Source organism: Corvus kubaryi, unplaced genomic scaffold (assembly GCF_017639235.1).
Source record: "Corvus kubaryi isolate FWS band 111438036 unplaced genomic scaffold, C.kubaryi_AGA036_p1.0 split3-73, whole genome shotgun sequence".
In the NCBI taxonomy this organism is placed as follows: Eukaryota; Metazoa; Chordata; class Aves; order Passeriformes; family Corvidae; genus Corvus; species Corvus kubaryi.
In genome coordinates, this window is record NW_024582091.1 from 16,714,585 (window position 1) to 16,736,994 (window position 22,410).

At 41.2% G+C, this 22,410-nt stretch overlaps 1 protein-coding gene across 2 annotated transcripts; it reads right to left on the reverse strand.

The window, feature by feature from the left end:
- Window positions 1-115: 115 nt before the first annotated feature.
- Window positions 116-19,585, reverse strand: RRAGD (Ras related GTP binding D). 2 transcript variants are annotated; one of them, XM_042016859.1, is made up of 7 exons: window positions 19,321-19,585; window positions 12,564-12,859; window positions 11,948-12,147; window positions 10,857-10,971; window positions 5,119-5,261; window positions 3,219-3,367; window positions 116-1,285 (listed from the first exon to the last, which is right to left on the reverse strand). In XM_042016859.1, exons 1-7 carry the CDS (start codon window positions 19,466-19,468, stop codon window positions 1,134-1,136), a joined length of 1,203 nt encoding a protein of 400 aa, XP_041872793.1. In that variant the 5' UTR covers window positions 19,469-19,585; the 3' UTR covers window positions 116-1,133. The 2 variants fall into 2 exon arrangements, with proteins under 2 accessions (XP_041872793.1, XP_041872794.1); XM_042016860.1 differs by lacking the exon at window positions 19,321-19,585 and adding an exon at window positions 19,161-19,214.
- Between the last annotated feature and the right edge of the window lie 2,825 nt (window positions 19,586-22,410).

A 22,410-nucleotide genomic window follows, 5' to 3' on the forward strand; every position in this document is an offset into this window, starting at 1 on the left:
TGTTGCTTCTTTTTAGGTTTGAGAGTGCTCGCTGTCCTGGCTGATCCTGTGGTAAATCTCCCCATATTCAATATTAAAATAAGAAGTAGTAATGTAGGCTGATTATTACAGCAGGTAGATTGTCCAGTCCTCATTTAATGGTCTCGTCTTGATTTCAATCACAGATGTACCCATTAGAGGGAATCAGAACCCAGTGCTCACATCTTTATGACTTATCAGTACATCAGAACATCAGGGTGGAAATACATACAGATTCTTCACTGCGCCAACTGTACATGTGCAGGCTCTCAACACAAACTTAGCAATGTAAATCCAGCCGTACAGATACAACATACTCCTCTGAAGCCTTAGAAAAATACCAGTGCAACATAGAGCCATTTTACAAAACAATCATCTTTATAGAAAGGTATTTTAGTGGTATATGCTGAGGTAAATAATAAAAACAGACCCAAGAGAGGGCATGACCAGTGTTAAGGAGAACTCTGGATGAAATTTGGCCAAAAGCCTGTTTTATAAAAGCTAATATTTACCTACCAGTTACGATCCCTGGTAAGGTGCTTATTGCTGTAATACTTCAATATTATTCTTCAGTTTACAAATTGAAAAATATATGAAATTAGATCTGTATGAATGTTAGGTATTAGCTGTCATAAATTTAAAAAGGCATTGTACCAAGTTTTCTTAATTGTTTACTAACCAATTTGATTGTAGCAGGTAAATAAACTACAGCATACATTTTACCTGACACCATGCATCAAAATCACCAAAAAACCTAAGTTTATCAAAGTCCAACTCCACAAGGAAAACATGAAAAAGTGCAAATTATGTACCCAGTATTTCTGTCACAGCTGTTTTTTCTTAATATGGCATGAAAAAGGTTTACAGCATATATTAAGAAAATTCTTACAAGTGTTCACCTCAATGTTTATATATACAACATTTTGCTCAAAGTGCTCACTATATGAAAAAAACTGATTGGATAAAAATATTTAAACAGTGCTTTCTGAACGTTCAGGGAAAATTCATATAATACATCAGTCCCATTTGTTCTCCTCTTCACTCAGTGCAATGAGATGCAGAAGTCACATCAACTTCCTGAAAACTTTGCTTGCCACTTTGCCAGAAAACCTCAGTTACAGTGGCATTCTTGGTGTCCCATTGGGAGTGGGTCTTTTATTTTTTTGTAGGTGGCTTTGATGTTTTCGAGATCTTACTACTTTCATTCTTACTTCAAACACTTCTTGTATGGCTTTTCGAAAACAATGGAAATTGTAGTCTATTAATCCTACAGAGACAGAAATGTTTTACATATTAATAAGGACATTCATATAAATAAGGTAATGAAAATATTGCTTATATTCTATGTTTAGTGAAATACCATACTCTCTGTCTGGAAGTCATATTCAGTAAACTGTCCAGGAATTTCTTCTGTGCTAAGCAAAAGCATATTTGATAAATACAAATAATTCAGTAAGCATTACAGCTTGATACCATGCCTGCTATTAAATATACCTGCAAGTTTTAAGAGAAAACAAATAGAAGCTCATTGGCAGATAACAGAGCCTTAATTTCATAAAGGGCTTTGAAAAAGTGCTCAGTATACTAGAAGAAAAACTGAAATCTTTCATAAAATATGGTGTCATTTTGGAAATTTTACAGAATAACTGTGATAGAAATAAGTAGCATCTATTAATCAAGAAATGTTCCTTTTTTGACAATACATAAACTTTGAAATGGATACTTGATAGAACTATTACCAAATCTCAGCCAGCTCTGTTTCATCTTACATTGTAATTAAGAAACAACACAATAGACATGCTGTTAGGTTAGATACTTACATAATAGGCAAATCACATTACCATGTCAGTGGGCTGAATGTGATCCCACAGAAAAGCTGTAAAGCCATATAGGTAGTCAATTGGAAGACTTACTAAGTGCTACAATTCTGTAATACCACAATACAATTTTAGAATTTTGGTACTGAGCTCATGACCTCATTCAATGTTAATGCCATCAGCTTTCTTAAATACTGCAGCATTTTCCACTTCAATTTCCCTAACAGGAGATACATATTTTTAAGTGGTTTAAATCCACCATGTTACACTTTGGGTTTTTTTCCCCAGGAATTATCTTCCCTCTCCCTAGAGTTCAGACAAAATATTACTTGGAAATCATGAGGCATAAAAAGCTCATCTCCATAATAATACTAGAACTGAACTGCAGAAGAGTGCAGGCTACCAAGTTTCCCAACTATGCAGACACAACAACCTCACACAGTTATGGACAAACCCTAATGGCTGTTTATTCACCATGGTGTCTTTTCTGAAACAGTGCTGCTACTAAGTATGCAGAAATAACACTTTTTATGCTTACAACAGAAAGTGTCTGCATCCAACATTCATATGCAATAAAGGTGGTAGAGGTATGGAAGAGGCATTTGACCAGCTTAAGTTCTATCAAAAGCTCACCAGGCTGTCAAACAGCCCAGCAGACACGGTACAAGTGCTTCATTCACAAACACACCAACACTGACTGGTGAATTAATAGCACAAGATGGGGCACACAAGCCCAGATGACGGCTTGCTCTTCCACTGTTGAGTTTTGGTCTCAGGGCATGTCACAAAGACCAGTAACTCAGTGAACATCGTGCCAGTGAGCAGAGAGATCATGAAGTAAGGGTTCAGTATTGACCTTGACCAGGGTCAGAGAGACAACAAGGAAATTTTATGCACTTTAACTACAAAATATTAAAGCACTCCTAAACAGGACTAGGTCCAAAATATGCAACTTTTCAAAAACCTCCTTTCAGATATAAGAAAAGCAAGAACAATCTATCATCCAGTTTCAAAAATTTTCCCTTGGCAAGCAGGCAAGCTATTCCAAATGTGTATGCTGGTATCAACAGTTACAAATCAGTGTCAGTCAAGACAAACAAACACAGTCTACAGTTGCAGGTGGAAGCTTTACTGCATTGGATGTAAGTTTTCAAATGCTTTCGTATCAGAATGTTGTCAAATACGCTTATGATTTCATCCCATCTTAATACCAACACAAGTACTTCATGCCTTTAAACATGTTATGTAAGCTTTATCAAGCTGTACTTACCTCAATATTTATCATACAGTTAGAAACTGTTAACAGCTAGTAACAACCTCAGTTATTCATTAACTCAGTAATACAAGGGAAAATTAATGCAATACCACAAAAGGGAAAAATACCTTTTCTCTCAAAGCTTTCTTCTCTCACAAAACAAACAAGAGCAAGGAATTTTGTCACCTCTTTTAAATAAAGGACAGTTGTATTATTCAGTTTTATGATTGCCATTGATTCTTTGTCATAAGGAGTTCCAGTGCCATCATCTTTAAGCCTAAAGAGCAACATTCAAACAAACAAGAAAAGGTAAGACACCAGATTAGCTAACAAAAGTACTGCTACATTGGTTCTCTCACCAAAGAATCTCAAACTTTATGAAATCTTCATTTTAACCTTTCAGGGATCTCTTCTTCAAACTACACACTACGTAAACTAAGAAGACAAAGAGATTGTTTATCCGATCACACACCAAACCTTAGATCTGGGGCTAGAAATCAGATTGTTTGGTTGCCACGTGCCTGAACTGGAATCTTATTTTTCCTCTGTAAGTTACAAGCCATTTGCCACAAGGCTGCTTTTTTTTTAATCAGTGCTTTCTATTATGACATCATAAACATGTGAAACAGTAGGTCTGTACTGGTAAGTCCAAACCCAGTAACCTTGCTTGAGCGGTGGCAGCTGACTGATAGTTTAAGACATCATGAGACTTTCCTCATGAGACGTTGGCTTTTGCAAAATCGTATTATGAAAAGAGATTTCTCCTTCACAGATGCTGTGTCATGATGATCACTGTATTATGTTTTTGTATGTTGTAACATTGTAATTTTATCCTCATTCCTGAATGCACACACAGAGATTGTTAAATGGGTAGTTATCACCAATCTCCCAGAACAATTAGTCTCAATAATATATTAAGTTCCACAGGAACAGAGGACAAGAAATTAATTGTAGTATCATGTCTTTAGTCTGTAACTAAAAAGTGGCAAGCAGATCTCTGGTGATAAATGCTAAATGGCTACACAACCAGTGGCAGAATGATATTTTGTAAACAAAGAGCCCCACAAGTGGTGTTGTACAGATAATTATTAAATGGACAGTCTTTTGAACTACACAGCAGCATCTTTCTCTTTATAAAAATCAGCCATCCTTTATTTTATACCTCTGTAAAACAAGTTCTTACACAGTTACTGAAGTGATGACTCCAAAATCTGAAATGCACAGTAGAATATACAAACTTCAGAGATTTTAGGTAAGTATTCAACAGTTTATTGCTCCAGTGCTTACTGCACATCTGCACCAGGACTCTCCCTTGTACCTTCTCCAAGAGTGCAAGTCTGTCAGTGGGTACAAATGCAAAGCTACCTCAGCCCACCACTCTCTAAGCATGCTGTGCATTGGCCTCCAAGTGTAAGCATCTTAATGCACTAACTCTTCACGTGCTCCTGCCTTTCCCAGGAATGGCTGGCATTACATTTAGCCAAGGGCCAAGCCACTGAAAACATAGCTTGCAAGGAGATGTACATGCCAGCCCAGGAGATTCCCACTTGCTAATGTATAAGAAGGGGAAACTGAAAAAAACCAGAAAGGTTATGTAGGAAATAGAGGACAAACAAGGAACTGAAGTGAGAGTGAAACAACTCTCTGAGGTAATTAGAGGCCACTGGCTATTAAATGAAACTAAATATGGCCCCACTTCTTTTTAAAACAGGAGGCATCCTTCTGTTGACTTCATCCCTAGGGAACAAAAAGATGATGTTTCCTTTTATTTTAGGTTGGTTTCTTCCCACTTCTTCCTCCAAATAAAATTATTAGCATAGAAAGAGGAAGATGCTCACAAAAGAGGCTGAACACGGAGCAGTGCTTGTTGCTGGGAAGGATCAGTCCCTCAGAAGCCAGCCACTTCCTCCTCCCCTCTCCTGGCAAATTACCCATTCTCATTATTGTTTATACCCACATCACTCTAATTTTGAGGCTATTCAGATTGCCAGTACACAACTTTATGGAAAACATTAATAATTTACTTACCCATATATACAAGAAATGTCAATCACGACATCTATCATATCACAGCAGAGCTCGTAAGTTTGCATATCCACTGGAGTGCTGTCCGTTGCAATATAGATCTTACTGACTACATCAAATAAAAACGCTTTTTCAATCCCAGAATTCTATTCAAGAGAAGAAAAAAAAGAAAAAAAAAGTGGAAGCCATGCTTTCAAATTAACACCAAGCTTTTTTGCTCCCTTACTTGCCTGCTGTACAAAACAACTAGGCTAAAGAAGTTAAACTGCAATCAAGCTCATTTTGAAAGAACTGTACATACAGCACTGTCATATTTGTAACAAAACACAGTGCTCACAGACCTTCCAGCAGTATCTGCCTCTGAGCAGACATAATGCCAAATTACACTCCCAAACTTCTCCACCTGGAGAGAGTACATTTCTTTTCAGTGGAAAATGCGGGGGAGCAAGGGGGGTAAGAAAAAGCTTCCAAGTTCAAGCTTTTGGTGTTTTAATTGTAGCAACAGACATAAAAAAAAGCTGGAATCCAAAGTTTTTCTAGCTGGAAATATAAGAAGATAGAAACAAAGGAAAGAAAACACTGATGGACAAAGAAGACAGTATTGTTCAGGAACTGATCTCTCAAAGAAACTAAGAATTTTTTTCATTGGTCTGTAGCTGTTCTACTGTCTGGTTCTGTAGAACATCTTTTAGGACCACAGGAGAAAGACCAGTGTTTTGATGGTGCCTTCAGGTTTCATGTAGCACTGGTGGTTAAAGCCATGTTTGAAATGCTAAGGCTTGTTAAAGTGATGACAGCTATGTTCCTGTCATCCTGCCAAGCTGGTTAAGATGCTCTCCATACTGGAGATGTATCATATTCACAGCTCTGAGAAGCTAGCCAGGAATGCTAGCTCTTACCCTTTGTGTAGATAAGGTGAACTGCCATAAGGCTCTGCTTCCTGGAAAAAAAATGTGTACGGCTTAACTGAAAACAGTAGCCTTGCTGGCTATCTGGATATCAAGGGATTACACCTGAGCAGTTGTCCCAGCATGAAAAGAAAGGGCAATCTCCCAGTATTGCTTAAGTTATAGAATACACTTCAGTATCCACCTATACCGGAAGACAAGCAACTTTCTTCATCCAACTGAATTGTCTCCATATATGGGATTCCCTTTTTAACATGGTTTAGGACTGCTGCCACAGTAGTTTTGTAACCACCAAAAACCACACTGAAAATCCCTAACAAGTTTTAACAGTTTCAGCTTCTTTTGTAGTTACAGAACTTTTCCTTTTTTTCTTCTTTCTTTTCTAAGTCAACTATTTAACACATAGTTAAGTGACTAAAGTGACTCTCCTGCTTTCCATATTTCCTGAAATAGGCAGAAAAATTTCCAACACTATATATGCTATTGAACAATGGCCAGTAGTATTTTGGGCATTTTCTTCTTTAAAAGGCGTCATTCTTCCATCACTGCACACAGAGCTAAGGCTGCAAACATCCATTAGTAATAACAGAGTATAGAGGTGAATTTCTTGCATTTCATAATGGAAAAGACTCTCTGAGCGGCATATTTCAATAAGTCAGTAATAAAAAATATCAAAACAAAGTATACACTGTGGATACCTTAAGTATATGGGCTGAAGCACAGGATGTACAAGGAAAGTCTAAGAGAAATGGCTTTGTTCAACCTGAAGAAGAGAAGGCTCATTGCTATCTACAATATCTAATGTAAGGGTTCAGGGAAGCCAGAGCCAAACTCTTCTCAGAGCTACAATGTTGAAGGATAGAAGGCAAAAGGCACAGGCTGAAATTCTGACTTGATGTAAGGAAAAAAAAAAAAGTAAGAGTGGTGAAGGATTGGGAGCATGCTGAACTGAGAGTTTGTAGAGTTTCTATCCTTCCAAATGCACAAAGCTGAACTGGACCCAGCCATAACCAGCTTGCTGTAACTGGCCTGACTCTGAACAGCAGCTGACCTCTAAAGGTCACTTTCAGCCTACAGGGCTCTATGAATCTATGTTCTTTGAGCACAAAGAACAAAAATGTATGCATATTTATGCTGGTTGTTCTGGCCACACACAGTAGTTCCGTAATTTTACTTTTTAAACAGTAATTCTGACAGCACCTCACACAGTTCAACAGATGCTGTCAAATAAGATTAATTACAAGAGTCACTTGAAATATCACGTAAGTACATAGCTGTAATTAATGGCCAAAATTGTATTTGAAAATACAAGTAATTTCAGACAGAAGAAGCTGGAACATGAGACCTGCAGTGTCATTCTGGAGAAGTCAATTACAAAATTCTGTATTACGCAAAGAGAGACATAGCAACAATTTCACCTGTACAATTGCACCCCTAAGATGCACTTTAAATTATTAGGATGTCAGTGACAATATAGTAACGTTTAACAATGAGAAGTGATGTTTTCATCTCAGAGCTCCAGGTGCTGCAGCCTGCCTGTACTTGCAGTGACAGTTCAGAAAGTTCTCATCTTGAGACGTTTGCCATGCCAGCCATTACCCGTGCTGGTAAGGGCAAAAATTGGTCTCTTAACTTAAGCTTGTTTTCAATTGCAACTCATCCATTGTGGTAGGACCTGCTGAGAAACTGCACGTATTTGCTTCCTTAGAACTTTTTATGGTGACAGATATCTCTGTGAAATGGTAGGATGGACTGACAGGAGTAGTAACCACTAAATTGTACCCACATGTCTTCAAATATTTCATTTGCCAGGGTTTTTATTACAACTGTAACTGAAAAATCAGAGGATTTCCCAAAATTTTTGTGTGGAAATTACTCAACACCCTCCTCGCTCCACCCCCAGCCCCGAAAAAACCCAAACAGAAATTGTAGAAACAATAATAACAAGTCATAAAAAACCCAGGAAAAGGTGGATAAAAAGTACTATTCAAAGAGACATTATATCATTAATACTCAGGGAAAATGGCAATAAAAAATCAACTGTTTCTGTTACTAGAGCAGGTGGGTTCCTCACTGAATGAAGGGCTGCCACTGATTAAATGAGAGCAGGGTCTGAATAAACACCAGGTCTCTCTGACACAACCCTACAGTCTGAAGAGAAGATGTAGTAAAATGTGCTAAAAGCACTCCGAATCAACGTAACAATATTCCATGGTTAATCTGAACCAAGACATTGTGAAAAATCTGCAATGAATATATGAAATTTTATTTTGGATAGGTAAAGATCATGAGGTACTTGAAATTCAAACCATGTTTCTCAACTATTTGTTGTATGCATGATGATGTAGAAGACAGCTTCTATTCGTTAAATAGAATGGGTTCAGTAAAAGTGGTAGTATTACTCCAATTCCTAGGATAGGTAAGCAGGCCTATCTTTTTCTGTCTTTAAAGTATAAAGAGTAAACCAGAATCTGGCCCTAAAAAGTGATTCTCAGAAGAACTCAAGAGGATATTGCCAGTCACATCCAGTTAGGAATGGATTTTGGACAATTATTTAAACAGGTCTTACATCAAACAGCAGATTTCATGAATTAATTTAAAGCACTACCTTTGAATTTACAGATTACAAAATTTAAGTCATTAAATGATCAAACCTGTACATAATTTTATTTTTACTTTAATAATTGTTTAGTTTTATGCATACATTTTAATATCCCTCAAAACAAACCAAACAACCCTCAAATGAAAATCCACATTCCCATGTCACACAACTTGACTGGTTGATAAGGCGACAGTAATTAAGAAACAGGCATCCTTCTATATGAAGCTGGTAAGTGTGTTAGGTAAGATTTACACGGATTTTGAGTGCCAAACAAACTGTTATTTTATGACTTACAAGTAGTTAAATTAAAGAATGCAGAAGCAGTATTATCACACTGATGGTTCCTTAAACATGCTTGCACACTGTGGCATTATAAACTTAGGCAAAAACCTGCTGCGAACCTGAGAGTGATTGCAGATCTATTTTTGTAACCATCAGGTTTTTGTGTTAGAACTCTCCATGGCATGTATGAAAGCACTTCCTCATGAATGCTGCTGCAAAACCAAAAGTAGAACACGAATACACCCACACCCTGATATCCAACACGCTGGCTTCCTGAGGTAGGGTGTGACCGAAATCCATGCCAAAATTTGTTGTTACTAAGTTGCCAAGGTAAAGAAGCACCCCCTAATTAATTGTATACAGGAGAACAATGTTTAATCTTCCTGTGGTTGCAAACAATCATTCTGAGTCTCTCTGTCTACAGACAGAAGATACAAGCATGCTCTGAGCATAGTGATGCAGCTACACGTGGCCCTTGGTCGCCAAGAAACTGGAGCCAAGAAACAGTCTGAGACTCTTTCCCATACTGAACAGGGGAAATAGCACACTGCCCTCGCTTTTCTGGACTTCCCATTTATTTGAAGTACTTGTTCTTCCTTACAAATTATACCTGATATTCAAGGTATGATTGGGGCTGGGTGTTCCAGACACACGAGCAACTGTCATCAGTCATTCAGGAAGCTCCTTGTGCTCAGTTCATGTGGAGATTCTGTACAAACCCTTCACCAAGTCCAAACAATGAGGAGACTCCATACAAAGCTCTGACACACAATGAGTGACTGGGGTGACTCTGGCACAAGGAAGACTGTTATTCAGATAGCTTTCTCTGTAAGACTGTGTGCCAAAACCACTATCTAAATGGTCTAGAATTGTTGGCATCATTTCTTCATTACCTTTCTGTCATGGAGTTTTGAGACTACGTGATAATAACTAATATACAGTCCAGCTGGTTTGGAAGAAACTGATCTTTGTAGTAAACCATTCATTATGAAACAGTATAAATATGTTGTTTAATAGTAAGAGAATAATAATTTCTTATGTCAAAATCACAAAAAGACACAACAAAATACCTTGCTTGGAAATTGAAGCTTCAGAAATTAGTGCTAGATCCAAGTGCAAAATTAGAATTCTGTGAGAAAGTGTGCAGTTTTTGGAGCCACTATGACCACTAAAATAGGGAGTTTCCCCTTTTCACAACCTACTCACTGTGCTCCCCTTCACTCATTGCCCCATGTTTCCATCTCTTACCTTGTGTCATAACAAGAGCATGTTGGACTCCTCCACCACCTGCTTTTTTAACTAAATTAAATAGTGCATAAGTGCATGTCATAGAAACCCCAGGAGGGAACAGGTGAGTGTCAGAACCACTACAAAGGAAAGGAAGGGATCAGACATACAAGAAGAGTGGAGCAAGCAATGTCTTCCACAGTGATGATAAACCACTAGAGATACAAAGCTCCCTAACTGGCCTTCAGGGTAGCTATGGAAGTGGTAAAAGTTGTGGTAGACGCTACGTCTAAAAATTTTGCAACGTAAGAAGATTTTCTTAAGCTTGGTAAACTTCTGATACAAAGTAAAATTAATTCTGGGAAACACTATAGACAGCTCCACAAATGAGGTCGGACTAGATTATGTTCTTTAAAGTATTTATTCATACAAGTTTTAAGCACATCTTAAACAAATGCATGCAGCACAGACTTTTGCATCATTCAGATTGATGCTACAATGTGACTCAGGAAATACTGTGAGTAGCTCAGCAGCTCACCAATGCTGTTTAATAGAAAGGGAGGTGAGGCCAAGCTGCATGGAGGTGCATTTCAACTAAGTTCTGATACTTTCTCTGAGAGTTCACACTGCTCATGATCTCTAAGAAGGCAGTGAACAGAGTATCTGAACATGCATGTTGGACATAGCCAGATCTACAGACAAAGGATATGGTAAGTACTTACTGAAATAAAGATGTTAAGCAGGTTTTCCAGTGTTGGGAGCTGTGGAATCAGTTTCTGTACCACTTTGCTAAATGCTTCAAATATAGAATGATCATATATGCTTGTCAGATAAAAGCTGGAAAAAAACGTCACCACATTTTCCTTTTAGCCACATACTGTGAACATGATGTACCTTTCATAATATGAGTGAAATAAAATATTGTCAAACAGTAAGTGCCTATAGTAATGCAATTACCCTGTGATCAAAAGTCACAATATGACTGCAGCACAGGACTTCATCTCTCTACTAAAAAAACCCCAACCTAGACACTGAAACCTAGACCTTGATGTAGAACTTTTTAATGCGACTCCCATGCTGGTATCCTTACAAAACTATTTATCAAATTGCAGGAGGGGAGTATTACTGACTATGTCTGTTGTGATCTAATTTTTGAAAGCTGTGGACCCATTTATCAGTGTAGTGATGCAGTCGAGTAGTTAAGAGCTCTAAAGCTGGCATGTTCGCAGAGCAGGCCTCTCTTTTTAATGTATTTGTATTTGGCGTTAAAGTGCTAAGAAAGCCATGACAAACTGATGTCCTCTGGTTCCCAGCCTGCAGAAGTCCACTATTTGTCACTATTTGCTACAGTAATCCACTTTACCAGAAGACACAAGGCAAGAATACAGCACAGGTCCTCCCAGGTGGCTCCAAGCCAGCTGCAGCAGTGAGGATGAGCGACTGGGAGGGGACTGTGTGGCAGAGAGCTCTCAAAGAAGGCAGAAGTGATGTAGTGGCATACACGCCACTGCCTGGAACTCTACTGGTTGCTGTCACTGTCCAAGCCAACTTATTTCAAGACAGCAACTGCAGCAAAAACTGAAAGGACTCTGGCATGTTTGTCATCTGTTATTAAGCAGCTCTCCATCTTTCACTCCAAGACAGCAATCAGAAATAAGATACTTTGGCTCAGGTCACATGTAGCATCTCTGATTATCCCTTTCCTTCACAGATCAAAAGCACATTGCCTGCTACTTCAAGAAAACAGAAAATGGTAACTTCTCAAATAAACTGCTCTCCTCTTTAGCATTCTCTGCACAGCAGCTTTTCTCACCTGAGGTGAATCTTCTCCAATCCAGCATCTGCAAGGTCATCATTTGCCCGCTGGTGAATATCCCTCTGCGTTTCAATCTTGTGATCATCAGATAAACCATCCACTTTATGGATAAAGATTTCAAAGTTGATATCTGGATTCACTTTATAGGCTCTGGTCACAGTAAGATGCAGCCGAGCTAATGCTTCCATATAATCATCCTAATAAAGGAAAAAGAAGAGCTACAAGTTATGAAAGTATTTAAAAATATATGTATTAAGTTTTATGATACTTATTTTTAGATAGTACTACAGCTCAACAACAGCTTAATTTTTTTAATGTTTTATAAGTAGAAGCCTGAGCCTACATCCAGCATGTGCACCAATCTCATGCTGTCAGCACTGAGGAATCTGAGTAAGAACATTGAGATGTTAAAACAAATTAGTTAAACTTCTGAATATACTGCAGAGAGAGATTAAAAATAGCCAAGCAGCTCTTCAAGTTTTAATGACTTCTTTTAATGTGTGTTTGTGATGTAGATTATTTATTTGCTTTGAAAAAACCCTATGCTTTCCAACCCATTTGTCTATTGCTGAAGGAAGAAAAGAAAAGAGTAGCTTAAAGCCCCTTTTTTTACCTGAGAATCAATAACAAATATCAGTGCTCCAGTGCCTCTGAAAATCATCTCATAATCAAACGTAGGGTCAAAGAAGTCAATTTGCCCAGGAAAATCCCATATCTGAAAGTTGACAAAGGAGCTGTTGGAAACATCCTCTCTGCAGATCTTGTTTGTGCTCTCCAAGAAGAGAGTCTCATTCGGCGACATTTTGTGAAAGACAACTTTCTGAATGGAAGACTTTCCACTTCTTCTCAATCCCATGAGCAGGATTCTTGGCTTAACTTCAGTACTGAAGGGATCATTGAAATCCAAAACTGAATAAAACCACACAAGAAGAAAAGGAATATACTATGGCAATATAATTAGTAACTGCCAGATAACATGCATTTGATATTTATTTTCAGGAAATTTTTATTTGAATTTATGCAAATGTTACCAATGTTTAAGCTTAGAGAGCAGTGCTACAGGCATTTTAACTTATTTGCCCCTTAGGCTATACTATCAGAAAATCTACTTCTCACCTCTAAGACACAAACTGTAGAAGCCTTGACTGCTCTGTTTGTACATGAAAGATCTGTTATCACACACAGACATCCTAAAATACCTAATTTTACTCTAATTAACACTATGCCAGATATATTCTTCTTTAAAAGAGTATCATCTGATAACAAATACCCTTTTCCGCTGATAGCTACATCACACTGCTGGAAGAACAGAGTAAGACTGTGTTAAGTACTTCTGCATGACCTTCCTACCTGAGGGCTTCCCTTCTCTAAAATCAACCAACCAATAAATAAATAAATGAATGAAATCACAAATGCAAGGAGCTACAGGAAGAGTTCAACTCAGCAGGCACACAATTCTTCTATGTTGGAACGTACAATACTGAGCCCATGAGGAGTCCTTTTCTAAGGTGCTTAGGATTTCACCTGCTGCTCAGTAATTTGTGTTACAGTCTGTAAAGTTTTGTTACCCAATAAATAAGATTACAGCATATCATCTGCCTATTTGTAAAACAAAGGCCTGGAAACAGGAGTTTCATTGTGTTACCTACCCCAGTTTGAAACTGGTACCACTTTTCCTGGTGCTGATGCAAGTTATATCAGCATCAAGCAGTTCTAACAGTAAACTATGCTGTTATATCTCTAAGGACATGAATGCATAGCTATCCATTCCTGTAGGCACACCAACTTTAGCTTCAGGTATCTCCAATCAAAACACCTACAGCAGTCTAAATTGCTGCATTTAGTTGGCCTGTAACTTTGAAATGTCTTTTGGTGCTGAGGTGAAATAGCACTGCCCTTATAAGTAAAAAGCTTTCTAACACCTCTGTGAAACTCTTTCTGCAGTGTCAAACACAAGCAACGCAAAAAAATGAGTTGTCAGTGCTAAATCCACAGAGTACAACTCCGAGTACACAGAGGTCAGGTTTAAAATACTGATCACACAACAGGCTAACAGGCTACTGATCACACAACAATCTAGTGATGTTTGGTAGACCTCCCAACCATTGCACTACAGACTATTCAGATAATACCTCATAGCACAACATAATTGCATTGCATTTCCTTCCCTTTTTCTGCTGGGTAGGTTTTGAATTGCGGAAAACTGGCACATATTTATTCACATGCATAATTCTTGAATATGCCCTGCATACATTAAGCTTTACTCCCAAAATATGAAAATCCAAACCAAGAAACCTTAGCAACAATTTGAACCTGTCAATTTATTACATAGCCCTCTCTGCCAAAAAAGATGGAAAGCTTAAAGGAATCTTTTGCCTAGGAACATGTTTTGCACCCAGGGGTGGTGACCACATCTTGTGTCTTCTTGTGTCCCTCAAGCCTCACTCACAGCTTCCAGAAACACAAGAGCAGGGTATGTCTGCCAGGAAGGTACAGAAGCATGTCCAGGTCTGTTTGTGCCTCCCAATTTGAGTGACAGAGAAGTAGAGCTTCTCAAACTGAAGGTATTGCAGTGTTAGCATAAAACATCTCCTGGCACCCTCTACTGGCTTGTGGGAGGTTGTGCCACTCGGTGTAGCCCCGTGGCACCAGTGACTGACAGGAGTTTTCAACTCATATCGGTGGGATACTGTCCATTTCAAATACAATTGAAAGGCCTTGGCAGTTATTACCACTTACTGTGGTCTTGTCAATTATCACACATGAGCACTGCCAGGCAGGAGTAGTGCACAGGGGAAATGCCTTCAGGCAGAACAGGGATAGGTAACTCTGTAAGAATCTCATCCTACAAACACAGCCACTTCTGCTGATCCACACACAACAAATTTAGGAGGTAAGAAACTGAGGTCAACATGCTGCTCTACTCTTCCCATCAACTTGAATAGGGGTAGTACCTCCTGTGGCTGAAAGAAACATGTGCCCTACAACACTTCACACCTACAGAAAACATCAGCTCTAAGATGATGTAACAAAATTTTATGTTTTGGGGGTACTGTGTTGTCAATTAACCAAACCAAACATGCAAGATTTAATGGTGTATCCTCCACCTCACTCTGATTTTTGGCCATCAGAACGGAAAATAATTTATCCAAAGCTTTAAACAGACTTTATAAAAACATATAAAGAACAGTCTTCAGGTGGAGGTTTTATTGCATGTTTCAAAAAAAAAAAAAAAGCCTCCCATTTGCTCTGTACACAACTGAACTTACAAAGTCTCATCTACCATGGATTTGTACTTTGTGTCCCCTTCCTCTTCCCACCACAATAACACCAACTTCCTCCTGTATGTCTTATGACATCTCCTCCAAATAACAGATATGACATGCTGTGGCTGATCTGGAGCTCAGCACATTTCAGCTGGCTACACCGTGTACACCCGTCTGCCAGCTGCTGCCACAGAGAAAACACAAAGCTGCTCCCCTGTTCCTCTGAGGACACTTCATTTAGCTTTCTCCTCTCTTCTGAATGCCAGTTTTCCTCAAACTTGTGGGAACTTAAACTTTGAGACGTCTTTTGTTCAAATTTGGTTGAAGGTGGACAGCAGTTTCCAAGGTTCTGACCATTGACGAGACAACCTGAAGACAGGCTACCTACCTAACTTCCTTTTCTTTAAGAAACAAGCTAAAAACCCACATATATCTGAAGAAGTATTTTAAATAACTTGGTGTTTTTATGTTGTTGTATTAAATTATTCCAGGCTGTTAAGATTTTTACTGATTGTAATGCTTAATACCAAGAAATTGCTTTCTATTAAAGCCATACTAAAAAAAAATACAGTTGCAACTGCAAACAGAATTAGCGATGAGAAGAATGAAGACCAGCTCTTCTGCTAGTAAGACTGTTATTTAGCTTTTGAAATCCTGCCAGTTCAAAGACAGGGAAATGTTAAGAGTATCATCCAAACCTGATGAGATAGCAAGGCTTCTATAGCACTTCCCTCTCAGAGAGAGTTAAGAGATTACCTTATATGTAAAGGAATTGGACGATGCTTTGCCTGCCCACATTCCTTTGCAGGAGTACTTGACAACTCCTTTTTTAATTTGCCACAGAAATGCCAGTAGATGTATCACTGCAACTTCCCAGACTAGGTTACTGAGTGAGATCATAATAAGCCCAAGAGAAACACTAAACTCTTCTCTGTTCTATAACGGGAAAGATATTTTTCCCTATTGTGAGATGCAACACATTTCCTGCTTCATTCACTTCTGCAAAAAGTAAATGTAAAATGCCAGTCTCTAATGCATATCAACAGCCCTTCATATTTCAACTTTTCTAAGCAGCCATAAAGAACAGAAGCCATGCTGGTTAGAGACTATATCCTTTGAAGTATTCACGAATTTAACTCAACAAACCTAAAAGCACTTTCCCCTAGAGAAGCACTCAATTCCTTACAAAACTTCTGTTAACTGCAGTTGTGTCCTAGCTTAGGGAGTGTGTTTTGCATGCATTGCAACATGCAGAAGAGCACAGCTCTGAGGAGTTGAGAACTCCACGTAGCAGTCCCGACCTGTCTCACCAGGATGCACAGTACAGAACAAATACTTTAATATCTCCTTTATGCTATTAGATACACATGGATAACTAAAACAGTTTTTGAAGCCCATCCTGAATTCCAGGTCAATTGCAATTAATTATCAAAGCAGGTGACTATCAGTGCTTCCCAGGTGTATGGGATGGGGATGCCATGTTCCGTACATCCCACCAGCTTTCAAACATCCAAATAAAAAACATCACAGCTCATCTGTTCAAGTAACATAAAGCCAAAAGGAATTGTTTCGCTCATGTTACCATCCGCAAGTAACAAGCCTTGGAGTCTAGCTTTGAACTAATACAGCTAATAATGTGGTTTTTTTCCCACTTATGGAGTTATATTAAGTTTTAACCATTTCTGTGTAAAGGAGAGGTAGCAGTCCCAAACTTTCTACTCTTACCTTCAAACCCATTCATCTTGTAGCATTTCCAGTACTACCGTGACTGTGGTATTTGCAGCACTTTGGATTGCTGTCAAGACAATGCCCTTACAAAACACATACAATGAACATCTTCAACTCTAACAGATGGCCTGAGACTAAAGAGTTAACAGAAAAAGCTTGTATGCAATAAAGAAGGCTGTTCAGCTACTGTGGGTTCATAGACATTGAAGAAACGCCTGGTGGAAGGAAATTCTTGTGGCTACAGAAAAGACTCAGAACCAGAAGACCTGGTTCCACACTGCCTCAAGTGCAGCACTGTGCAATGCTATGTCTTAAAGCCACTTCCTTGGACACTCTGCAGAGGGCTTCCCTGCTTCTAAACACTTTTTAATTGCATATTAAAAAAATATGACTAGGCTTTATGTAAATTTTAGTGTTTTCAAGTCTCTGAATATGTGTAAACTAAGGACAAGAGCTATGGTTTTAGCCATTGAAGCTGGAGACACAAACCCAGTATGGAGTGAGAGATAACCAATCTTCTGCATGCTTACAAGAATCAATTATGCTTTTACTTTCAAGCCTGGCTTCTCTCTTCACTGTCAACAGCCATGCATTGAAGTCGTCCTTCTTATACTGCCCTTTTCATTCTTTCTTTGTAGAAAAGTGAAGGCTGTGATACTGAATTTTGGCCTACTTGCTGTACAGAGCCAGGAAGAGAGGACAAAAAATAAGGGAAAGCCTCTTGCCCTGCAGCCCAGTGTTACACAAAACACAGACCTGAATCCCAACCCCCTCCATTTCAGATGCTGTATGTCTCTTTCTCCAGACAATTCAAAATGCAACAGAAAACCAGGGAATCTGGACAGTTAAAATAGATTTTGTTTTAATCCTGTGTAAAAAAGTCCCTGCAATGGACTGTCTTCTCCTGCTATTCACTATGTAAAGGTTTTTTTCTGTTAAGTACAATATTTTGGTGTTACTATAAAGAAGCAATTGCAATTTTTAGCAGTCTAACAAGTTCCTATTCAGAAATATCCAAATAAATTCATCTGAACACAGAATACAGATTACTTTCTACAGAAAATATTAACTCAGTGTAGCACTAAAGAAATTAATTAGAATTTCTTCTCTTTGCATCAAAATGAAGGCAGTTCTTTAGCAGGTTCAAGTAAGACTTTATTTAGTCTCAGTTATACTCTTATAGTCTAACATTCCTATGGCTTTTAACCATGAAGGCTTATACTCAAAGCACTGACCTTCCTCCCCTCCCCAAAATTACATTAGTCAATGCAGCACCTCCCATGGCAGCCTGTAGGACTGGGCCTTTAAGGAGAAGGGTTCCACACACTAATATAGAAGTAGACTTAAAATATGTGGCCTTTTATTATGCTCTTATAAAAAAGCACTTCTTTTTTTATCCTGCTAAACTGAGAGTTCTCCAAGCTCCTTTGTGAAATATGTCTCAGAAGAATGAATTCAGGCTCTGAATGAACGCAACAGGCTCTGAGCCGGCATTTCCTTTTTCTACTGAATGAGACTGCTTTTCCTGGTAAGCCCGTCCTTCTTAGCATCACCATCCATACTGCCACGGACATGCAGTGAGTAACGCGGGTTCCTCACAAGCACAGACAGACATTTAGCAGAGCCTGCCACCGTGGGACTGACACTCGCAGCTGCGGAGGAGCCCCGGACACAGAGCTGCGTGTGGCCGCTGCCTTTTATAGCGTGACACCCAACCCCCCACCTCCTTGGCACACTCGGGTCACATCACCAGGCTGTGGCCTCTAAGTAATAACTCCCACCCCAGACAAGAAGAATACTGATGAGAGATTACACACACACACTTTGCCTGCACTCCCCTTGCCTCCTTCCTCCTTCCCGACGCTTCCTGTTACCTGTCAGCCCTTGCCCCGCTCCTTCCTCAGAGCTCCCTGCACCCTCTGACCCACCGAGTACGGTGTCCCCGTTCCGGCCCTTCCCATGGCCACCTCCGCAGCATCCCCGCTCCTCCCGGCCTCTCAGCACCCACCCCCGTCCCCAACTGGGCCTGCCCTCCCTCTGGACGCCTCGTCTACCCCGCACCGCTGTCCCTGGCTCCCCCCGGGGAGCCTCGCCTCCTCCCTGACCCACATCCACGGGCCGCCAAACCTCACCTCCTGGCGGCTGCCTCGTGCCCCCCGCCACCGTCCCGACCTCACCCCTACCCCCGCCCCCGCCCTGCCTCACTCCACACCCACACTCGTTGCCGGCCGCTGCCCCGCAGTGTCCTCCGAGCCCGATGCTGCCTCTCGGCCCTCCGGGAGGAGCCCCAGCCTCCGCCCCCGCAGCCCCGCGGCCGCTGCCACGCCGCTCCCCGCCGCCCCCGGTGCCGCTGCGGCCGCCGCGAGCGGCACTCACACGCCTCATCGCCGCCGCTCTCCGCGTCGCTGTCCGAAAAGGACTCGGCCCTGTCGGCGTAGCCCGCCAAGCCCACGATCTCCTCCTCCTCTTCCTCCTCCTCGTCCCCCTCTTCCTCCTCCGGCAGCTTCCTCGGCACCTGGCTCATGCCGGCCGCACTCCTCGCGGGGCTCCGCGGCCCCTCTGCCTGCGGCGGTCGGGGCGCGGGGGTGCAGGTCCCGCGCTGGCGCCGCGCCCGCCGCCGCTCCCCTCCTTCCCCCCGCACGGCGCTGGCGGAGCGCGGCGCAGCTGCCGGCGGGGCGGGCGGGGAGGCGGCGTGACCCGCGTCACCTGACGCGCCCGGTCACGGGCCGCCGGGGCCTCCGCGCTCGCCCGAGCCCGCTCCCGCTCCCAAGCCCAGCCCCGCCGCTGGCACCCTAGCGCCGGCGGGCATAGCCAGGCGCTCCGGGCTCACCAGCGGGACGGGGACTGCCGGCGCCGCCGCCGCCCGCCCCGGCCCTGCTGTCCCGAGGGACACCCGTGGGAGCGGTGCACACGCGAGGCGCTGCTCCTGGCGTGCGGGGCACCATGGGTGGGCGAGCGGAGTGGCCAGGTGTGCCAGGCAGCGGCACCGAGATGGCACCTGGCCCTTCTGTTACAAGCAGCCCTGCTCAGAACCCTTAGAGTCATAGAATCAGTTAGGTTGGAAAAGACCTCTGAGGTTATCGAGTCCAACCTATGACCGAACGCCACCATCTCAACTACACCGTGGCACTAAGTATCACGTCCAGGCTTTCCTTAAACACCCCCAGGGGCGGTGACTCCACCACCTCCCTGGGCAGCCCATTCCAATGTCTAATCACCCTCTCTGTGAAGAATTCCTGCCTAATGTACCACCTAAATTTCCTCTGAGGCAACTTAAGACTATGTCCTCTCGTTCTGTGTTACTGGTTGCCTGGGAGAAGAGTCCAACCCTTATCTGACTACAACCTCCTTTCAGGTAGTTGAAGAGAGTGATAAGGTCTCCCCTGAGCCTCCTCTTCTTGGTCGTGTCATGCAATCTCACCCGGCACAAAGCCCAAAGATGGACTCGGGACTCTCCTGCATCACCCCACACCTTCAGCATGTGGGAGACTGTGGGACCTGGGCGGGACCAGTGTGTCTTTCACCAGTCTAAGCTCCAGAGTGTGTGTGTTAGTCCCTGGCTGTTATCCCATGCTGCCCACTGTGGTGACCGGCAGCTGAATTCCTTATTCACCAACACCAAATTTTCCTGTGTTTCTGTTTCTCTCTTACTACTTCTTCTTGTCCTGTTCTCCCTCCTTGCATTCATTATAATGATTAGATTTCTGTTTGGAGTCTCCACGTTTTTCCCTGCAGCTGGTTATTTTTTCCCACCTGTTTTGCACTAACCCACTGGAGATAATGGAGGTACAGGTCTGTTCAGAGGCGGGAGAAATCCCCCTTGTCTATTAATATACATATTTATCGAAATGCCTGCCTTTATTCTCAACTGATCAACCTGCTTAGAAGTTTTGCTTGAACAGATTAACAATGTACTAAAAGATTATGGGAAATGTTTCAAAGTTAAACCTTGTAAAAGAAATTAGAACTTAGGTTTGGAGCAGGACTTTTTTACCAGTCACGTTTTCAGCATTGTGTCTTGGGACAGCCCTGGCAGGCATTAGCCTGCTGAAAACTGATGGAAAGAGGAAGAGAGTTTCCAGGTGTGTAATGAAGGGCCATCTGTCTCACACACCAGCTGACCTCTTATGCGCACAAAGGGCTGTTAGGTCTCAAGGCCAGCTTTGGATATTAGGTCTTGCCCAGAAATCTGTCTGTATTAGGTTTCTTCTATACAAAGAGCTATGAAACATGACCAATGAGAGAGAGAATAATTTGGATATATTAAATACTAAATCAGGCTGTAGAAACTTAAAAAAGAGGACTGGTTACAATGCAGCTCTTCCCAAAACCTTCCCGCAACTGACATCAGTGACCTCCTACCTGACCACAGCTTCAGGTTCAAAGCCATGTAGACTCCAGGCCCATTGCCGGATAGGTTTTTAGAGTAGGGCTGAGGAACTTCTGCCAATCCCTTGGCAATATAATGTCATGGACTCTACATAAGCCTCAGGACTTGCTCCTCCTCTGTCCTTTTGCCACCAGGTTGTTTTCAGTCCCCTCTGCATTGGGCCTTTTTCTCCTTTTCCTTTAGTCAGGTCACTTGACTTTGAAGCTGGGTGCACATAATGAAACAGCACCCAGCCTTCAGTCACAGGACTTGTAGTAGGGGCAGGTAAACAAGAGGTTGATTCTTTGCATATATGACATGTACAGTGTTAGATGTGACTGTGTCCATGGAGAGCTGTAGTTCATAGACATGATATACTTTCTGTTTCATTCATTTCTCTTCCCACTAGAAAAAAAAAATCCAGAAAAATACAAAACGGACTGTCTGGATTAGAAAAGGTTAATGTTAATTAAGCACAGGGAATGGTCCCACTGACATCCATGCAATCAAGGAGCCTATCTGCATCTAGGTTTGCAAGATCATGATAGGGTCTTATCCTGTTCCTGTTAAAGAGTGAAAATTTCCATAAAATACATTGATCACAGATCAGTGCCAAGAAAGCCTTTTTCTACAACGTGGTAACATCTCGTTTCTCAATCATAATGATCAAACATAACCAAAATAGTTCTGCAAACTTTTACATATATGGAACTTATTTAACATACAGATTAACTGTTACTCACAGAAATACTTCTATTCCTACATTAGAATTTTGCACAATATCAAATTAAATAAAATTCACATGAAGTAAGCCTATCCTGAATATGGAAATAAGCAAACAGAATTGTAGTGTGAAGAATCACAGTGCGTTTTTATGTGTTTTAGCAACTACTCTTTAACTTCGGTAATGACACCAGACTTCAGATTAATATTGGAGTTTTGACAAAGCCTTGCTGAGATCAGGGAGGCATCGGAACAATAAATCCAGTCAGTCATTTGTGGGGAGCACCAAGGGTTTTGATGTAAACCTGTGGTATGACTATTGCTACAGAACGATGACTACCATAGTAATTGCTTAGTGAAAAAGGCATAAATAG